The 20,348-nt window shown below is 43.2% G+C and overlaps 1 protein-coding gene across 2 annotated transcripts in view; it reads right to left on the bottom strand.

Moving 5' to 3' along the window:
• Nucleotides 1-20,348, bottom strand: part of AGBL1 (AGBL carboxypeptidase 1) — a 1,210,518-nt gene that overhangs the window by 1,049,987 nt on the left and 140,183 nt on the right. For both annotated transcript variants that reach the window (XM_063925754.1, XM_063925755.1), the window contains 2 exons: nt 18,490-18,621; nt 7,918-8,011 (listed from right to left, as the gene is read on the bottom strand). In XM_063925754.1, the coding sequence (XP_063781824.1) occupies nt 7,918-8,011; nt 18,490-18,621 (226 nt within the window). The remainder of the gene's footprint in view (nt 1-7,917; nt 8,012-18,489; nt 18,622-20,348) is intronic.

Here is a 20,348-nt window from a genome sequence, read left to right as displayed (position 1 = left end):
TCCGGGGAACACAGATGTGCCTGGACCATGCAGCCTCTGCGACCCGGACAGTGACGGGTAGCTCCCTGCCAGCGTGCAGGAGCTGCGCAGGTAGGGAGCTGCTCGTCAAGTACAATAGCATTTCTGCTGTGCGATGCTTTTGTACGTGTGCCGGGGGAAGGGGGGTAGGGCCAGACATGCGGGACGGACTGGCCCTGTGCTGGGCGTTCCCCCGCATGTCTGGGTACCTGATCGTAGCCGTGCAAAATTTTGCACTGCTACAATCAGGTCTGAATTAGGCCCAATATGAAGAAGAATATACAGCGTTGAACTTACAGCAGTCACGTAAACTGATATGTGATTTCACAAATGGAGAGAGTTGTCTTAGACTCCATCAATCCAAGTTTTAATTAGAGATGAGCGCCTGAAATTTTTCGGGTTTTGTGTTTTGGTTTTGGGTTCGGTTCCGCGGCCGTGTTTTGGGTTCGACAGCGTTTTGGCAAAACCTCACCGAATTTTTTTTGTCGGATTCGGGTGTGTTTTGGATTCGGGTGGTTTTTTCAAAAAACCCTAAAAAACATCTTAAAACATTGAATTTGGGGGTCATTTTGATCCCATAGTATTATTAACCTCAATAACCATAATTAACACTCATTTTCAGTCTATTCTGAACACCTTACACCTCACAATATTATTTTTAGTCCTAAAATTTGCACCGAGGTCGCTGGATGACTAAGCTCAGCGACCCTAGTGGCCGACACAAACACCGGGCCCATCTAGGAGTGGCACTGCAGTGTCACGCAGGATGTCCCTTCCAAAAAAACCTCCCCAAACAGCACATGACGCAAAGAAAAAAAGAGGCGCAATGAGGTAGCTGTGTGAGTAAGATTAGCGACCCTAGTGGCCGACACAAACACCGGGCCCATCTAGGAGTGGCACTGCAGTGTCACGCAGGATGTCCCTTCCAAAAAACCCTCCCCAAACAGCACATGACGCAAAGAAAAAAAGAGGCGCAATGAGGTAGCTGACTGTGTGAGAAAGATAAGCGACCCTAGTGGCCGACACAAACACCGGGCCCATCTAGGAGTGGCACTGCAGTGTCACGCAGGATGTCCCTTCCAAAAAACCCTCCCCAAACAGCACATGACGCAAAGAAAAAAAGAGGCGCAATGAGGTAGCTGTGTGAGTAAGATTAGCGACCCTAGTGGCCGACACAAACACCTGGCCCATCTAGGAGTGGCACTGCAGTGTCACGCAGGATGTCCCTTCCAAAAAACCCTCCCCAAACAGCACATGACGCAAAGAAAAAAAGAGGCGCAATGAGGTAGCTGACTGTGTGAGAAAGATAAGCGACCCTAGTGGCCGACACAAACACCGGGCCCATCTAGGAGTGGCACTGCAGTGTCACGCAGGATGTCCCTTCCAAAAAACCCTCCCCAAACAGCACATGACGCAAAGAAAAAAAGAGGCGCAATGAGGTAGCTGACTGTGTGAGAAAGATAAGCGACCCTAGTGGCCGACACAAACACCGGGCCCATCTAGGAGTGGCACTGCAGTGTCACGCAGGATGTCCCTTCCAAAAAACCCTCCCCAAACAGCACATGACGCAAAGAAAAATAAAAGAAAAAAGAGGTGCAAGATGGAATTGTCCTTGGGCCCTTCCCACCCACCCTTATGTTGTATAAACAAAACAGGACATGCACACTTTAACCAACCCATCATTTCAGTGACAGGGTCTGCCACACGACTGTGACTGAAATGACGGGTTGGTTTGGACCCCCACCAAAAAAGAAGCAATTAATCTCTCCTTGCACAAACTGGCTCTACAGAGGCAAGATGTCCACCTCATCATCATCCTCCGATATATCACCGTGTACATCCCCCTCCTCACAGATTATCAATTCGTCCCCACTGGAATCCACCATGTCAGCTCCCTGTGTACTTTGTGGAGGCAATTGCTGCTGGTCAATGTCTCCGCGGAGGAATTGATTATAATTCATTTTAATGAACATCATCTTCTCCACATTTTCTGGATGTAACCTCGTACGCCGATTGCTGACAAGGTGAGCGGCGGCACTAAACACTCTTTCGGAGTACACACTTGTGGGAGGGCAACTTAGGTAGAATAAAGCCAGTTTGTGCAAGGGCCTCCAAATTGCCTCTTTTTCCTGCCAGTATAAGTACGGACTGTGTGACGTGCCTACTTGGATGCGGTCACTCATATAATCCTCCACCATTCTATCAATGGTGAGAGAATCATATGCAGTGACAGTAGACGACATGTCCGTAATGGTTGTCAGGTCCTTCAGTCCGGACCAGATGTCAGCATCAGCAGTCGCTCCAGACTGCCCTGCATCACCGCCAGCGGGTGGGCTCGGAATTCGGATTTGGGATTTCGAAGAATGCACAGTTCTTTGCTGTGCTGCTTTTGCCAGCTTGAGTCTTTTCATTTTTCTAGCGAGAGGCTGAGTGCTTCCATCCTCATGTGAAGCTGAACCACTAGCCATGAACATAGGCCAGGGCCTCAGCCGTTCCTTGCCACTCCGTGTGGTAAATGGCATATTGGCAAGTTTACGCTTCTCCTCCGACAATTTTATTTTAGGTTTTGGAGTCCTTTTTTTCCTGATATTTGGTGTTTTGGATTTGACATGCTCTGTACTATGACATTGGGCATCGGCCTTGGCAGACGACGTTGCTGGCATTTCATCGTCTCGGCCATGACTAGTGGCAGCAGCTTCAGCACGAGGTGGAAGTGGATCTTGATCTTTCCCTAATTTTGGAACCTCAACTTTTTTGTTCTCCATATTTTATAGGCAGAACTAAAAGGCACCTCAGGTAAACAATGGAGATGGATGGATTGGATACTAGTATACAATTATGGACGGACTGCCACGGTTAGGTGGTATAAAAAAACCACGGTTAGGTGGTATATAATACAATTATGGATGGACGGACTGCCTGCCGAGTTCCGACACAGAGGTAGCCACAGCCGTGAACTACCGCACTGTACACTGGTTGATAAAGAGATAGTAGTATACTCGTAACAACTAGTATGACACTATGACGACGGTATAAAGAATGAAAAAAAAACCACGGTTAGGTGGTATATATTATAATAATAATACAATTATGGATGGACGGACTGCCTGCCGACTGCCGACACAGAGGTAGCCACAGCCGTGAACTACCGCACTGTACACTGGTTGATAAAGAGATAGTAGTATACTCGTAACAACTAGTATGACACTATGACGACGGTATAAAGAATGAAAAAAAAACCACGGTTAGGTGGTATATAATACAATTATGGATGGACGGACTGCCTGCCGAGTTCCGACACAGAGGTAGCCACAGCCGTGAACTACCGCACTGTACACTGGTTGATAAAGAGATAGTAGTATACTCGTAACAACTAGTATGACACTATGACGACGGTATAAAGAATGAAAAAAAAACCACGGTTAGGTGGTATATATTATAATAATAATACAATTATGGATGGACGGACTGCCTGCCGACTGCCGACACAGAGGTAGCCACAGCCGTGAACTACCGCACTGTACACTGGTTGATAAAGAGATAGTAGTATACTCGTAACAACTAGTATGACACTATGACGACGGTATAAAGAATGAAAAAAAAACCACGGTTAGGTGGTATATATTATAATAATAATACAATTATGGATGGACGGACTGCCTGCCGACTGCCGACACAGAGGTAGCCACAGCCGTGAACTACCGCACTGTACACTGGTTGATAAAGAGATAGTAGTATACTCGTAACAACTAGTATGACACTATGACGACGGTATAAAGAATGAAAAAAAAAACACGGTTAGGTGGTATATATTATAATAATAATACAATTATGGATGGACGGACTGCCTGCCGACTGCCGACACAGAGGTAGCCACAGCCGTGAACTACCGCACTGTACACTGGTTGATAAAGAGATAGTAGTATACTCGTAACAACTAGTATGACACTATGACGACGGTATAAAGAATGAAAAAAAAACCACGGTTAGGTGGTATATATTATAATAATAATACAATTATGGATGGACGGACTGCCTGCCGACTGCCGACACAGAGGTAGCCACAGCCGTGAACTACCGCACTGTACACTGGTTGATAAAGAGATAGTAGTATACTCGTAACAACTAGTATGACACTATGACGACGGTATAAAGAATGAAAAAAAAACCACGGTTAGGTGGTATATATTATAATAATAATACAATTATGGATGGACGGACTGCCTGCCGAGTTCCGACACAGAGGTAGCCACAGCCGTGAACTACCGCACTGTACACTGGTTGATAAAGAGATAGTAGTATACTCGTAACAACTAGTATGACACTATGACGACGGTATAAAGAATGAAAAAAAAACCACGGTTAGGTGGTATATATTATAATAATAATACAATTATGGATGGACGGACTGCCTGCCGACTGCCGACACAGAGGTAGCCACAGCCGTGAACTACCGCACTGTACACTGGTTGATAAAGAGATAGTAGTATACTCGTAACAACTAGTATGACACTATGACGACGGTATAAAGAAAGAAAAAAAAATACCACAGTTAGGTGGTATATATTATAATAATAATACAATTATGGATGGACGGACTGCCTGCCGACTGCCGACACAGAGGTAGCCACAGCCGTGAACTACCGCACTGTACACTGGTTGATAAAGAGATAGTAGTATACTCGTAACAACTAGTATGACACTATGACGGTATAAAGAATGAAAAAAAAACCACGGTTAGGTGGTATATATTATAATAATAATACAATTATGGATGGACGGACTGCCTGCCGACTGCCGACACAGAGGTAGCCACAGCCGTGAACTACCGCACTGTACACTGGTTGATAAAGAGATAGTAGTATACTCGTAACAACTAGTATGACACTATGACGACGGTATAAAGAAAGAAAAAAAAATACCACGGTTAGGTGGTATATATTGTAATACAATTATGGATGGACGGACTGCCTGCCGAGTTCCGACTGCCGACACAGAGGTAGCCACAGCCGTGAACTACCGCACTGTACTGTGTCTGCTGCTAATATAGACTGGTTGATAAAGAGATAGTATACAATACATACAACAATATACTACTATACTGGTGGTCAGGCACTGGTCACCACTAGTCACACTGGCAGTGGCACTCCTGCAGCAAAAGTGTGCACTGTTTAATTTTAAATTAATATAATATTATGTACTCCTGGGGGCTCCTGCTATAACAACCTGCAGTGCTCCCCAGTCTCCCCCACAATTATTATAAGCTTTGCCTTTTATACATTGATGTGCAGCACACTGGGCTGAGCTGAGTGCACACAGACTGAGTCACACTGTGTGACTGGCTGCTGCTGTGTATCGTTTTTTTTCAGGCAGAGAACGGATATAGCAGAGAACGGATATATTATATTAATTAAAATAAATAAAAGTTAACTAACAACAACTGCACTGGTCACTGTGGTAAACTCTGTCTGACTCTGCACAATCTCTCTCTCTCTTCTAATCTAATTTCTAATGGAGAGGACGCCAGCCACGTCCTCTCCCTATCAATCTCAATGCACGTGTGAAAATGGCGGCGACGCGCGGCTCCTTATATAGAATCCGAGTCTCGCGAGAATCCGACAGCGTCATGATGACGTTCGGGCGCGCTCGGGTTAACCGAGCAAGGCGGGAGGATCCGAGTCTGCTCGGACCCGTGAAAAAAACATGAAGTTCGTGCGGGTTCGGTTTCAGAGAAACCGAACCCGCTCATCTCTAGTTTTAATAGTGGACTCCTGGTGGCCAGTATCAAAAAGCAGACAGCACCCCTTGTGGCTAGTATAAAAATTAAAATCAGACTTCAGAGTAGGTGGCTAGTATAAATGGCAGACTCAATTACCAGCGTACAAGGAGATCTTAGTTCCTGGTGGCTATTGAAAACAAACTAAAATATTTTTCCTATGCTAGTGGCTAGTGTAGAAAGTTAACTTCAACTCTAATAGATAATGCTAAATATAAACACCTTTCCTGACTGCTAATGTACAAAGTAAAGGCCAGCCAGACGTTAATAAGAAAAAAGGCTAGTGTATAAAGTAGACTTTTACTCAGGTGGCTGAAAGTAGAACCCAGACCTGTAGATAGCAGTCAAGGCAGCACCAAAGAGGTAAGCCAGACAGCAAATTGTATTCACTTATAGAAGCTAAATAGAATTATTGGTTTATGTTTTGAGTTATATTGTTGTCCTGGTATACCCGCTAAAGTGAGCTGAATACAGTAGCAACCATGACCTACCATGCTAGGATAGGACCATCAGCCTAAGCAGACAGGAACTGCAGGATGGGGGCAGCACGGATGGTGTAATGGTTAGCATTACCTCCTCAAAGCATTCCCACCATGGCCCTAAATGTGTGGAGTTTGTATATTCTCCCTGTGCTTCCGTGGGTTTCCTCCAAGTGCTCCGGTTTCCTCCCACAATCCAAAAATATACTGGTAGGTTAATTGGATCCCAACAAAATTAACCCTAGCATGAATGTGTACATGTGGTAGGGAGTATATCGTGTAAGCTCCACTGGGGCAGGGACTGATGTGAATGGACAAATACATTATTCTCTGTAAAGCGCTGCGAAATATGTGTGCACTATATAAATAACTGTTAATAATAATAATAATAAGATTTGTTGTGAGAGTACTGTAGCCCATACAAGGGTGGAATCAGCATGTGATCCTGGTGGTCAGAAAACCAACGCCAGGATACCGGTGGTCAGAAGACCGATGGCGGCGAGCGCAGCGAGTCCCCTTGTGTGGTCACTGCACTCACCACGCTTCGGGCCCGGTTCTGATCCGGGTGTGGACAATCACCCAAGTGGGGGAACCAGTGGCGGTTGGGGCTGACCGCCGGTATTGCAGCATGTGTCGGGATTCCGGCGTCGGTATATTGACTGTCGGGATTCCGTCCGGCGGTCAATTGACTGCCTCCCATAAGGGCAACCTGTGCAAATCTGCCCTTCTCTGGTATTGATAAGAACAAGACTTTCATGTGCACACAGGGACAGAGAATATCAAGAGGTAGAAGGCGCATTGGGTGTGTTGATAGTGATACTTGATGGCATACTGTACATATTCTAGATTTATTATAGTTAATGGGGTTACTGTTTGCACTGTTACATTGCATGCTGTGTAATAAAGGCATTATTGTAATTTTCTATTGCTTGTTTCCTGGGTGTTCCTTGAATCTATAAAGGTGCCATGGTAATGTGCCACTATAAACATTCACCTTTGCAAAAGCAATTCTGACCTATGGGCACCAAGAATTTGACAGGTTGTGAAACAAATGTGGGCTTGGTTCAGAAAAGTGCGCTAATGCAGCTGCAAGAGCGATTTTATATTTAAATCAACTGCTGATATCAGTAAGTGAAGCTGCCGCCCAGAAGTAAAGAGAGATGCCTACTGGACTTACCACAGTTGCATACACATACACAGCCTATTTTCAAGAACAAGGAACATTGGGCTTCAGGGTGGACCTATGGCTACACAGACTGGACCCGGCAATAGTCACTCAGGTTCCATGTTTTTGTACAAGGGCTCGCAGCTGACATCAGATACATGCCCTGAGAACTGCCCAGACACGCCTGCGTTTTTACAACCATCAGCCACTAACACCATGTTAACACCCCTAAACGTTCAATTCCTGTCAATCACATTGCGACGGAATCCTCATTGCATGCAGGTTTACGGTGCATATTGACATATGCGCAATGTGAACGCAGCGCATGTGTCGATAATCGATAATCACTCAGCTCCGTGGAAAGTTGGCTTTGCGTACGTCACTGAATCAGGCGCTGTGTTGCTTCACATAAAAAATACTGTAATAAAGTATGTAAATGAGAATAATGAGAAAAAAAAAGTAAAAAAAAAATCACTTACTTGATTGTAGGCGTGTGTCTTCGGGTGTAAGGGGAAATGACCTTAAAAAGTAGCTCCATGGCGCCATTTATACCCAGCATTTCTCCGATCGGAACTGTAGAAAAAAAAATAAACATACTGTATGAAAATCAGCTAAATTTTACCAAATCTGACCTTTGTCACACAAAACTAGCAAACGTAACAGAAAAAGGTACATTCAGCTCCTTACGGCGACACGTGTCAGTGAATATGGAACATTTACAAAAATAATATGTTCTGGAGTCAATTTTTATTACCAACTAAATTTGATAGGATATGATGTCTATGCAGTTTTCATAGAAGTATCTTAGGGGTCTATTTACTAAGCCTTGAATGGAGATAAAGTGGATGGAGATAAAGTACCAGCCAATCAGCAGCTAATTGTCTTGTAACAGGCTGGGTTTGAAAAATGACAGTTAGGAGCTGATTGGCTGGTACTTTATCTCCGTCCACTATATCTCCATCCAAGGCTTAGTAAATAGACCTGTTAGTCTGCTCATCTGACCATTCTTAGCAGGAATTTATGGGATGGGATTTGAGAATATTATAGATAGTATGAGGTAAACTGTTTCAGAATACAAATGTTGACTTTTCTGCAGCATCCTAGTGGAAAACTATCACGCATGTATTAAAGTTCTTTCTAAGCAGTGCCCTAGTGACCTGGAGCAGGGGCATGACATTACCTCCTCCCGAGTCCACCGCACTACTCTTACGAACATGCTTAAGACCAGGGTCGGACTGGCCCACAGTGGTACAGGAGAAATCACCGGTGGGCCCCACTGCCTGGGAACCCTCCTCCTCCTCTGGGGATCAGGTTCCAGACTGTGTTCTTGAATTATACATTATACATATGTTACATTATACTGCACAGGACTATGGTGTATTCTCTACAGTGCATTGACAATATTTATCTGGTACATTATCATGCACACACTAGCAGTATTTATATATTTGTCAAGGGAACACCACAAAGACCATCAACCTCGATTCCCTTGGCGCCTGGGCAGAGGGAGAAAGCAGTGGTCCTGATTCGAGCCTGGTGTGTTTTGGAGCCCACAGGGACGCCTGGACTTTCCATTCTCATGCTCATTTGTCTGCCCTTATTGGAATAGACCACTCACTGGGTGAGAGGCTAGCATCACTGTTATTGTTCTTTTTTATTGCACATTTTATTAAAAACAGTATTATACTATTTTGGGATTATTTCTTCTCTTGGAGGATGAATACGTGAAGTATCCGGTGTGGGCCGTACTACTAGAAATATCACATGCGGTTATTGTCTACCTAAAACGTAGACCACTCCAAAGGGTAGGAGTCCTCACTTATTAATATTGCATCAATATAGAAGAATTGGATATATTGCCCTATGAGGTGTCATTTTATATCTTTCAAGGTTCTAAGTGCATGATTCATATCCACTTTGAGTCAGAGGACCTTTGGACTGTAATCCTGAGCGCCAAGGGAATCGAGGTTGATGGTCTTTGTAGTGTTGTATTGTGGTATTGGAGTGTAGGTGACGCTCCACATCAGCCGATTCACACAGGCAGCTATTTGAGCACTGGTCAGGTTTTCAATTTTTGGTTTTTATATTTGTCAAGGGGCCCAGCCCATGCACTCACTAATGGTTAGGTAAACCAATGTAGCGGCTGGCCGCACCACCTCTGAAGACTGACCACACCCCTTAACATGGGCCCCTACCATGGCATTTCCTGGTGGGCCCTTCATGCCCCAGTCCGACACTGCTTAAGGCTAATGGGGGCCTCACTGCAAAAGCTTTGCAGATGGATAATCAATATGGGGATTAGAAGAAAACACTATGTAATGAAGGGACCACTCCATACAAAATGAGTTCATCTCTGATAAGCTTTGCAGCTGAGTTTCAGATATCAGCTTCCAAACTGCAGAACAGTAAATCTGGTGTTTTAGGTCTGAATATAACATCCAAAAAGTGGTAGTTTCCAAACTAGAATTTTTTTTTCTTTTTTCCGTTTTACTATAGCATGTTGTCTTGCAGAGATTATCCTGCCCAAAGTATTGTTATTTAGTCATCTCTCTCCCAATATTGTCTTTTTAAAACTGAAATATGTTGGACTAATCACATGTCATATTGTTCTCTTACAATTAAAGGCCCTGTGAGCATAGCCAAGAGAAAGTGAGTGGATTTGTGGGTCACATTTTTGATTGTTTGCACTGGGAGCCAAATTGTCTAGAAACAGTCCTGATAATAAGCTACTATGTCAGTCAAACAGCTGCACAGCAACAAGCTCATCCCTTCCCCTCTCCTCCCAGATCTCAATGGCTGCCTGACAGAGATGAGAGACTGAAAGACGAAGACAGGACAAAGGTAAGTCATCATCATCAGCTTGTAAATTGCACAGGGGTTGAAAATCCCATCTCACATTTGCGCCTATTAGGTGGCCATCTTGGGATTCATTTCACATCGACATGCCCTTTGACCAAGTCTACACACCCACTCTGACCCCCATCCCAACGGACACCCATTGGGTAAAGGCATGCATGCGGTTTAAAAAAAAAAACAAGTTTGGGGGAAATAAATCCATAACTTGCGTTAAACTCAACTTTGAAGGTCCAGAGTGCATATAAAAGTCCAGCCATCTTAGTGCTTGTAACAAATTTAGGAACAAGCCAAAAATGTTTCTACAGCTCACCGCTACTAAATAATTAACTGCTAACTGTGAGCTGCGGACTGTACACTGCTGATGAAGCCATTTCTACTTTTAAACTTTCTCACTACCCTCAGACCCACTATAAATTTCCCTTCATCTGTTTTGACTTGGAAGATCTCCAGAGTCTATCTGAGTTGCTCTTCAACGTCACAGTTCATTAACGCAGAGATACCAATATCTCATCATCTCCTCAGGCCTGTCAGGTGTCTGCCAAATTATTTTGCTGATTGCAGTATTTGGAAATTTAGTATAAGCTTATTTTAACAAATGCAAATTGCAGAAAACAATTAATTAGGGAAGCTGGGCTAGACTCTTGCCCCTTTTAAATGAGATCCATGTGCCATAAGACATCATCATCATAGGCAATAGTAAAGACACAAGCAGCTGACAAATCACACTGATCATTCTTTAAATAATCCAGCTGACCCCTTTGCAACTGTAAATTGTCTGTGTGACACGAGGGTTGGCTGCTAAAGTCATTCATCATTTTTCTGATACCACTGTATGAAGGCTGGTGTCATCTTGCTTTATTTTATTTTCTATAGATAGACAGCAAAAATAATAATAATAATAATAATAATAATTATTATTATTATTATTATTATTATTATCATAATAATAATAATAATAATAAAAAATATAAATATTTAATTGATCATTATTAGTATTATTTAAAATGCACTAGCAATAGTCCATAGCATAGAATTGTTACAGAAGTAATGATTATAGGCTTGATCCAGAGGTGCAGGCAGTGTCAATGCAGTGGAGCAATGTTTTTCAACGGTACACGTGGCAAAGTCACACTGCACACATGCATGATTGATTAGAGATAGCGCGCACAGATGATTTATTTGTAAAGTGAATGACAAGTAGTCAGCATTTGGGGGAGGTAACAAGGGATGGCTCCAGAGGTAGGGCTACAGGTCATTTTAAATTTCAAATAGGGGAGCCACACCAACTGTCACCAACTGCCATTTCAGACTGACTCACTGGCAGTTGGTGTTGCTCCTCTATTTGAATTTTGAACTGAGCTGCAGCCCCACCTCTGGAGACCCCCTGGTCTGGACCATTTTCTAGGTTTTCCCTATTCAGCCACTGCAAATTTATACGCAGGTGGAGAGGCCCCGACATCTTAGCAGAGCCGCTCAGTCTGAGACAGCATAGGATTGCTCAGAGATCTGCTAGCTCAATTGTTGTTCCCGATGTTTCTGCTCATGTATATGAGCGGCAGATATGATACGCCGGTAGTGGGTGTCTCTGTGGCTCATTAGCATATTTCCACAGATCCCCTGCAAGCAAAATAGCAGCTGCTCATGCAACTTTGTCCACCTCTGAATCAGACCCTATGTTTTTTTCTGAATAAAGCTTTTAGGGGTCTATTCATAGGACCGGCCCATCGGAATCTGTCATGGTGTCCTAGTGGGCCAATCCGCCCCTGATGGAGATAAAGTACTGTAGATGGAGATAAAGTACCAGCCAATCAGCTTCTAACTGCCTTGTAACAGGCTGGGTTTGAAAAATGACAGTTAGGAGCTGATTGGCTGGTACTTTATCTCTGTCCACCTTATCTCCATCCAATTTGAGTGCAGAACATTGCACTCAAATACCTGCTGGTAATTCCATCTTCTACACTCCTGCAGAACATTGCACTCAAATAACTGCTGGTAATTCCATCTTCTACACTCCTGCAGAACATTGCACTCAAATAACTGCTGGTGAATATATACTTGTCTAGGTTTATTGTAAATGAGAGCTGCAGATTATCACTACTGATTGCACTGAAATAGTAATTAGCAAATTGGGTGTTAAGAATTATAGCATTGCTATAGGCATAAGGCATCTGCTTTTATATTAGATAGCTTATGCACATGATGGGTTGCTATTGATAAATTGGAATGTTATCTCCTGATTATAGGCATGAGGGCATGACTGTGATAAATCTCGGTTGGTTTGTTCACTTGTTTTCTTTAAACTTTTATTACTAGTCATTGCTGGGGGAGGGTTCATTGGAGTTTGGGTGTAATCAGTGTATTCACATGCTTGGTCCATTACTTAAAGAGCATGAGGAAGGCTTAGGCCATAGGCTTGTGGGCCATTACTTCAAAGGACATTATTCAAAGGATAACTACAAATTTAAAAATAATTTTGACGTTACACCAACGTTAAACCAAAGGAAAACAGAAGGACAACAATCAATCCACAATCTGGACCACTGAAGGACAGCTTTCAAACAAATGTGAGTCCAGTTCCTCTACACATCAAACTACTCCAGCCTGAATAACCCATACTTATAACTTAAATCTGTGTTAGGAACGCTGTTAGACCTTTCCACTTCATCCGCAACTACTCAAATTTATGGCTATAGCTTACCAAAACAATCTGAATTCTCACCTGTACCAATGTTATCTGTCTTTTTACACTATGAAAAGACATCCCCAATCTGCTCACTACAGCTCTCTCTTATGCAAACTCATGTATGTTTTTTGATGTAATGATTGGCTTGTAATTGGCATTGCATGTGTGGGGAAGTTGCACAGTGAAACATAGTTTATTATTGCATGCTCTCTGGTGTTTACCTCCTTTGATCATTTGGTCATTGTGGTCAGGTGTACTATATCTTTACATTTAGGGAGGTGTATTCATGGTGTAAAGGACACAGAGTGATTCCTGATTAGTAAAATAAAAAAATAAAAATAAAAATATATATATATATATATATATCAAACACTGAGCAACATCCCCAAACAGGTAATTTCAACTTTAAACTTGTCATTTATTTTGTACAGTCTGGACATGGCTACTAATAACAAATGCACAGACAAAATTCTTAAAGCTATGTGTGCAAATGCTAGGAGCTTAGGAGACAAAATTCCAGAGCTAATTGCGATAATGACAAGGGATAACCTGGATTTTGTGGCAATTACAGAGTCATGGTGCAATGAAAATCATGACTGGGACATAGCTATACCAGGATACATTTATTTAGGAAGGATAGAATAGGAAGAATAGGAGGAGGGGTAGCAATGTATGTGAAAAAAAAGCATAAATGCTACTTTAATACAAAATATTGAAGACAAAACTGAGGCCCTTTGGGTCACCATAGAAACCGGGGAGAAGGGTGTTATTCGCATTGGGGTGATCTATAGACCACCAGGCCAGGGGCAGGATTTGGACAGGAACCTATTGTTGGACATCACTAAAATGGCTTTAAAGGGAGAAGTCATAATCATGGGAGACTTTAATTTACCTGATGTAAATTGGGAGGGGTCTTTTGCAAGTTCAGCTACAAGTGGCAAATTCCTACATTCCTTACAGGGAGCATCTCTCAAGCAATTGGTGATGGAGCCCACTCGCAAAGATTCAATATTAGATTTAATTCTTACAAATGGTGATAGGATATCCGACATATATGTGGGTGAGCACCTGGGATCCAGTGATCATCAAGCAGTATGGTTTAGTATAAAGACAGGATCCAACTCCTGTCACACAAAAACAAAGGTGTTGGATTTTAGAAATGCTGATTTTGCAAAAATGGGGAGATGTTTAAGTGATTCATTGGTGGACTGGTGGAACTTGGAAGGAGTGCAGGAGAGGTGGGAAAAACTGAAAAGTGCAATACTAAGTGCAACTGATCTTTGTATCAAAAGGGTTAGGAAGCCAGTGTGGTTCACAAAAGAAGTATCAACTAGTGTGAAAGCAAAAAAGATGTCTTTTAGGAAATACAAACAGACTCAAAATAATAATGACAAAGAGGTGTATCTTGACAGACGGAAGGATGCTAAGAAAGTGATCAGACGTGCAAAGGCAGAAGCTGAGGAGAAAATGGCCCAGTCAGTAGATAAAGGGGGCAAAACTTTTTTTAAGTATATAAGTGAAAGGAGAAAATCAAATGGAGGAATAATAAGACTTAAGACAGAGAGTGAGCATTTGGTGGAGGGTGACAAGGCAATAGCAGATCACCTAAATAATTATTTTTGCTCAGTATTTACTACAGAAGAAGGGATGGGGCCACAGTTAAGTTGCAAGGACATTCATAAAAATAAGGTAGTTGAAAGTACATTTACAGAGGAGAAGGTCCTAACAGAACTTTCACAACTAAAAGTGGATAAATCAATGGGACCAGATGGGATACACCCAAGGATACTCAAAGAGCTAAAAGATGTGCTGGTTACACCGTTAACAGAATTATTTAACCAGTCACTAAATACAGGTGCTATTCCAGAGGACTGGAAAAGAGCAAATGTAGTTCCACTGCACAAAAGTGGAAGCAAGGAAGAAGTAAGTAACTACAGACCAGTAAGCCTTACATCAGTAGTAGGGAAAGTAATGGAAAAACTATTAAAAGAAAGAGTTGTGGAATATCTTAAATCAAACAACTTACAGGATCCAAAACAGCATGGATTTACAGGTGGTAGATCATGCCAAACAAATCTTATTGACTTTTTTGACTCTGTGACAAAAATAATAGATCAAGGGGGAGCTGTAGATGTAGCATATCTAGACTTTAGTAAGGCATTTGACACTGTCCCACATTGCAGAATGCTAAATAAACTTGAAAGCGTGGGGGTGGATTATAAAACAGTTAAATGGATAAGAACCTGGTTGCAGGATAGGAAACAGACAGTTGTAGTTAATGGAGTGCAATCTATGGAGGGAAATGTTACCAGTGGAGTACCCCAGGGATCTGTACTTTGTCCAGTTCTCTTTAATATCTTTGTTGGTGACATTGCAGATGGTATTGAAAGGAAGGTATGCCTTTTTGCAGATGATACAAAGATATGCAACAGGGTAGACACACCGGGAGGGGTAAAACAAATGATTGATGACCTAGGTAGGCTTGAGAAATGGTCAAGAACGTGGCAACTACAGTTTAATGCTAAAAAATGCAAAATCATGCACTTGGGTCTCAAAAACCCAAAGGCAAAATATAGTATCAAGGGTACTATAATGGAAACTACTGAGGAGGAAAGGGATTTAGGAGTCACTATTTCAAGTGACTTGAAGGCAGGAAAGCAATGCAACAAAGCAATGAGAAAGGCAAGTCAGATGCTTGGTTGCATAGGGAGAGGAATCAGTAGTAGGAAAAAAGAAGTGATAATGCCACTGTATAGGTCATTGGTGCGGCCCCATCTGGAATACTGTGTCCAGTTCTGGAGACCATATCTCCAGAAGGATATAAATACATTAGAGAGTGTACAAAGAAGGGCAACTAAAATGGTGCATGGCCTACATCACAAAACGTACCCGGAAAGGCTAAAAGATCTTAACATGTATAGTTTGGAGGAGAGAAGGGAAAGGGGGGACATGATAGAAACTTTCAAATATATCAAGGGTCTTAACAAAGCTCAGGAGGGAAACATTCTTCAAAGGAAGAGAAATATTAGAACTCGAGGACATACACTGAAACTGGAGGGGGGGAGGTTCAGGGGAAATTTAAGGAAAAATTACTTCACAGAAAGGGTAGTGGATAAGTGGAATAGTCTCCCATCAGAGGTGGTAGAGGCTAAGACTGTAGAGCAATTTAAACATGCTTGGGATAGGCATATGAATATCCTTACAAAGAATTAAGGTTCAAAAAGGGTTGAGATTACCTAAAGGATAAAAAAAAAAAAAAAGGGGCAGACTAGATGGGCCAAGTGGTTCTTATCTGCCGTCAAATTCTATGTTTCTATGTTTCTATGTAAGGCTTAGTAAATAGACCTGTTAGTCTGCTCATCTGACCTTTCTTAGCAGGAATTTATGGGATTGGATTTAAGAATATTATAGATAGAATGAGGTCCACTGTTTCAGAATATAAATGTTGACTTTTCTGAAGCATCCTAGTGGAAAACTATCACGCATGTATTAAAGTTCTTTCTAAGCAGTGCCCTAGTGACCTGGAGCAGGGGCATGGCATTACCTCCTCCCGAGACCACCGCGCTTCTCTTACGAACATGCTTAAGGCTAATGGGGGCCTCACTGCACAGCTTTGCAGATGGATAATCAATATGCACAGCGGCGATGCTTTTGCACCTGCCAAGTAGCTCATTGCCTGCGCATTCTAGCTGCACTAGCAGGCGGCTACCTTCCGCATGCCAGGTCGCAGCGGCTGTGTGTGACATCAAGCACCTGCCGCAGCTTTCCCCCGCAACTGTCCTGACACACCTACGTTGTCCGGCCCACACCCCACCAACGGCGTTCTAACCCCATTGACACGCCCCCTCCAGCCCCGCTACCGCCTCTGCCTGTCAATCACTCCATTTGGGCCAAATGTCTTTAGACACCTAAAGTTAAGTGTCATATACCTTTTTTCAGTGCGCAGGAACCATTTCCTTGTTTGTATTGTATTTCAGTGATTGGTGTTAGTCACTTTGAGTTCCAGCAGCCTTTTCACAAGCAAGGCACGCAGGTGGTTGATTTATTCTGTCTGTCTATTGTAAGTGACTCCATATGTAATAGCGGTCGCTGCATACACTCAGTGGTATGCATACACTGAAAGAGTTTTCTGGCGTATTCCTGCATTCGCAGCAGCAAATAATCGCTGAACTGCGCGAACATCGGCATTGCATACACCTCTGGACCAGGCCCTTAGTTACTAATAATTATGGAGCATGATAGACTGCATTCTCCTGAATATCTATTAACCACTTACAGTAGCTGGGAATTGGATTTTACTAAAAATTGCTCAGATATTGGCCCTCATTCTGAGTCGTTCGCTCGGTAATTTTCTTCGCATCGCAGCGTTTTTCTGCTTAGTACGCATGCGCAATGTTCGCACTGCGACTGCGCCAAGTAATTTTGCTATGAAGATAGTATTTTTACTCACGGCTTTTTCTTCGCTCCGGCGATCGTAGTGTGATTGACAGGAAATGGGTGTTACTGGGCGGAAACACGGCGTTTTATGGGCGTGTGGATAAAAACGCTACCGTTTCTGGGAAAAACGCGGGAGTGGCTGGAGAAACGGAGGAGTGTCTTGGCGAACGCTGGGTGTGTTTGTGACGTCAAACCAGGAACGACAAGCACTGAACTGATCGCAGATGCCGAGTAAGTCTGAAGCTACTCTGAAACTGCTAAGTAGTTTGTAATCGCAATATTGCGAATACATCGTTTGCAATTTTAAGAAGCTAAGATTCACTCCCAGTAGGCGGCGGCTTAGCGTGTGTAACTCTGCTAAAATCGCCTTGCGAGCGAACAACTCGGAATGAGGGCCTTTGCTAGGTTTTTTTCAATGAGCGATTAGGTGAAAACCATGTATTTCAGCTTATCCAAACGATTTTATTTAAAATAATAAAAAAAAAACACCGGATTGTCTCCACCAGAACATCGGGACCATTGCAACTTTGATTTTCCCAGCGCCTGCTCATCTGAACAGTTACCAGATGCACACAAGGGGGCTGGGTAGGGGTTCTGCTGTGCGTACCGAGCAGTAATTGGCAAGGCAGACACTGTGGGAGGGTGAACAGAAGCACCTGCATGAGGGACCTGCCTTAAAGAAGCAGAGAGATCGTGTTTTCACTCTTAGAGCAGCTGCTACGGGAATATTCTCTTCCCGCAGCCGCCCATGCTGTGTATCTGACTGGTTGCAATGCACTGCCTGGTGTGGTCGTAAGCGATGCAAACATGCCAGGCAAGTGGTTAAACCAACAAACTGAATCTACTGTCTGCAGGTACAGATACAAAAAGACTGATAAGCCATAATTACCTACTCTTTAACCTCACCTCTGGGAGATTTCAAAGGAGACGTCCAACGTCAGTGAAAGCAGTGGCCAATGATGCGATTTGCAGTGAATTGTGATTTCAAAACACTGCATCATACAATATACTGTATACACATTCTTATTCACAGAATTGTGTTAATTGTGTTCTAGAGCACATGAGAAATACACACCATTGGAAGCATATACTTGGATGGCACAGAGACAAGGAGTCAGATTATCAGAGGTTGTCAAATTTTTTCTTATTAAACTCAATGTAACATCAGTAGCTTCCAATTTATGTGCTTTTTCTCCAAAATGTCCATCTACAAAAGAATATAAAAAAAAATTAAAATGCATTTCATATATTATTTGTCACTTTTCATAATTCATATAATGGCAAGTGCAGGCATTGCAGTCCCATGGTGACCTTTGACCTGTAGTAGAACCGTAGTTACATCCTGGAGAGGCAGGAGCTCAGCTGACATAGGGGTCTACTGTATATACTAAGCTTTGGAGAGAGATAAAAGTGAATGGAGATACAGTACAAACCAACCAGCTCCTGTCATCTTTCAAACACAGCCTGCAATATGGCAGTTAGAAGCTGATTTGCTGGTAGTTTAACTCTGTCCACTTTATCTCTCTCTAAAGCTTAGTACACAGACCCCAAAGAGTTTTGACAGTCATGCTTCTGTATATACTGTATCCCTTCCATAATGTCACCCAGGCCAGAACAAAGCTCAGCAATTCTACCTGGTTCTGCCTTAAAGTACCAGAGTACAGTAGATACTAACAGCAAGTGTTATTTCTATACAACGCCCACTTACTACTTAATAAAAAATAAAATGTCAGTCTTCGTTAATGGTTTATTGCACTTCAAAGGGAACGGGGGAGAAACAGACCACTGCTGAAATGTGGAGACAACGGCAGGCATATGATGGGCACCGGAGGTTGCTAGAGGTTTTGGGCACTACACGCCGTCGCAGCATAGTTGAGTTCTCTGTGTGCTATATGAAGAAGCTGGGTAAACATGTGTGAAATAGGCACGTTTGTTTTTGGCATATTTGCCTACCCTCCCGGAATGGCTGAGGGGCTCCCAAAAATCAGGTGCCAGTCCCCGCCCCTTGGAAGGGTGGGCAAGTCTCCCGCAACCCCCCCTGCACCCCCACTCAGCTGCCTACTTACAGAGCACAAGTGGGTGGTCCTAGGGGACTTGATGTGATTCGCGCTGAATCGTGCCATCATAACCCTGCCCCACACTGTACAATGCTTGTAATATCAGCATTGTATAGAAGGGGCGTGGCTACGGTGATGCGATTGCGACTGACACCCCCCCTGTGCTCCCTCCAATATGTAGCCATGCCCCCGCTGTGCCCCTATACCGCATCACCTCGGCCCTCCCCACACCCTGCTGCGCTGAGCTGGCTGCCCTCTCCTGCAGGGAGCAGCCAGAAAGTTGGCAACCCTGGTTATTGGTGGTACATGAGACATCTGCTGTTGCTTTCTAATTTTGGGAATGGTGGCCAGCTTCGACTGCCCCCCCCCCCCCAAAAAAAAAAAAAGTGCTGTGGCTTTTCTGCACTGCGGACCTGTTCTGCACATATGCTGAACTGGTCTTACATACAGTATGTGCAGCACATCACCACCATTGGGTTTGCATACATTTCTGAATGAGGTCATGTGCTGGCATGCACGTGTGTGTACACGTTGGACCTAGCTCGCACACGTGAGTGCCTGGATTGTGTTTTTATACTTTATGGAGGGCTAGTGTCATTATTTTGTATTTATTTAGGGGGGACCAGTAGCAGGGTTGTGGGGTGCTCAGAGTGTGTGTAAGTTTCGTTTTTAATGAGAGTGAGCATTAGGGACTCACTGTGGACGTAAAGCACAACATGTGTCCACTAGTGATGTGCACCGGAATTTTTTTTCGGGTTTTGTGTTTTGGTTTTGGATTCGGTTGCGCGGCCGTGTTTTGGATTCGGACGCGTTTTGGCAAAACCTCCCTGAAATTTTTTTGTCGGATTCGGGTGTGTTTTGGATTCGGGTGTTTTTT

The sequence above is a fragment of the Pseudophryne corroboree genome, chromosome 6 (assembly GCF_028390025.1).
Source record: "Pseudophryne corroboree isolate aPseCor3 chromosome 6, aPseCor3.hap2, whole genome shotgun sequence".
NCBI classification, from domain to species: Eukaryota; Metazoa; Chordata; class Amphibia; order Anura; family Myobatrachidae; genus Pseudophryne; species Pseudophryne corroboree.
The sequence above is the reverse complement of the archived record's forward strand: the minus strand, read 5'-3'. Positions and strand labels throughout refer to the sequence as shown.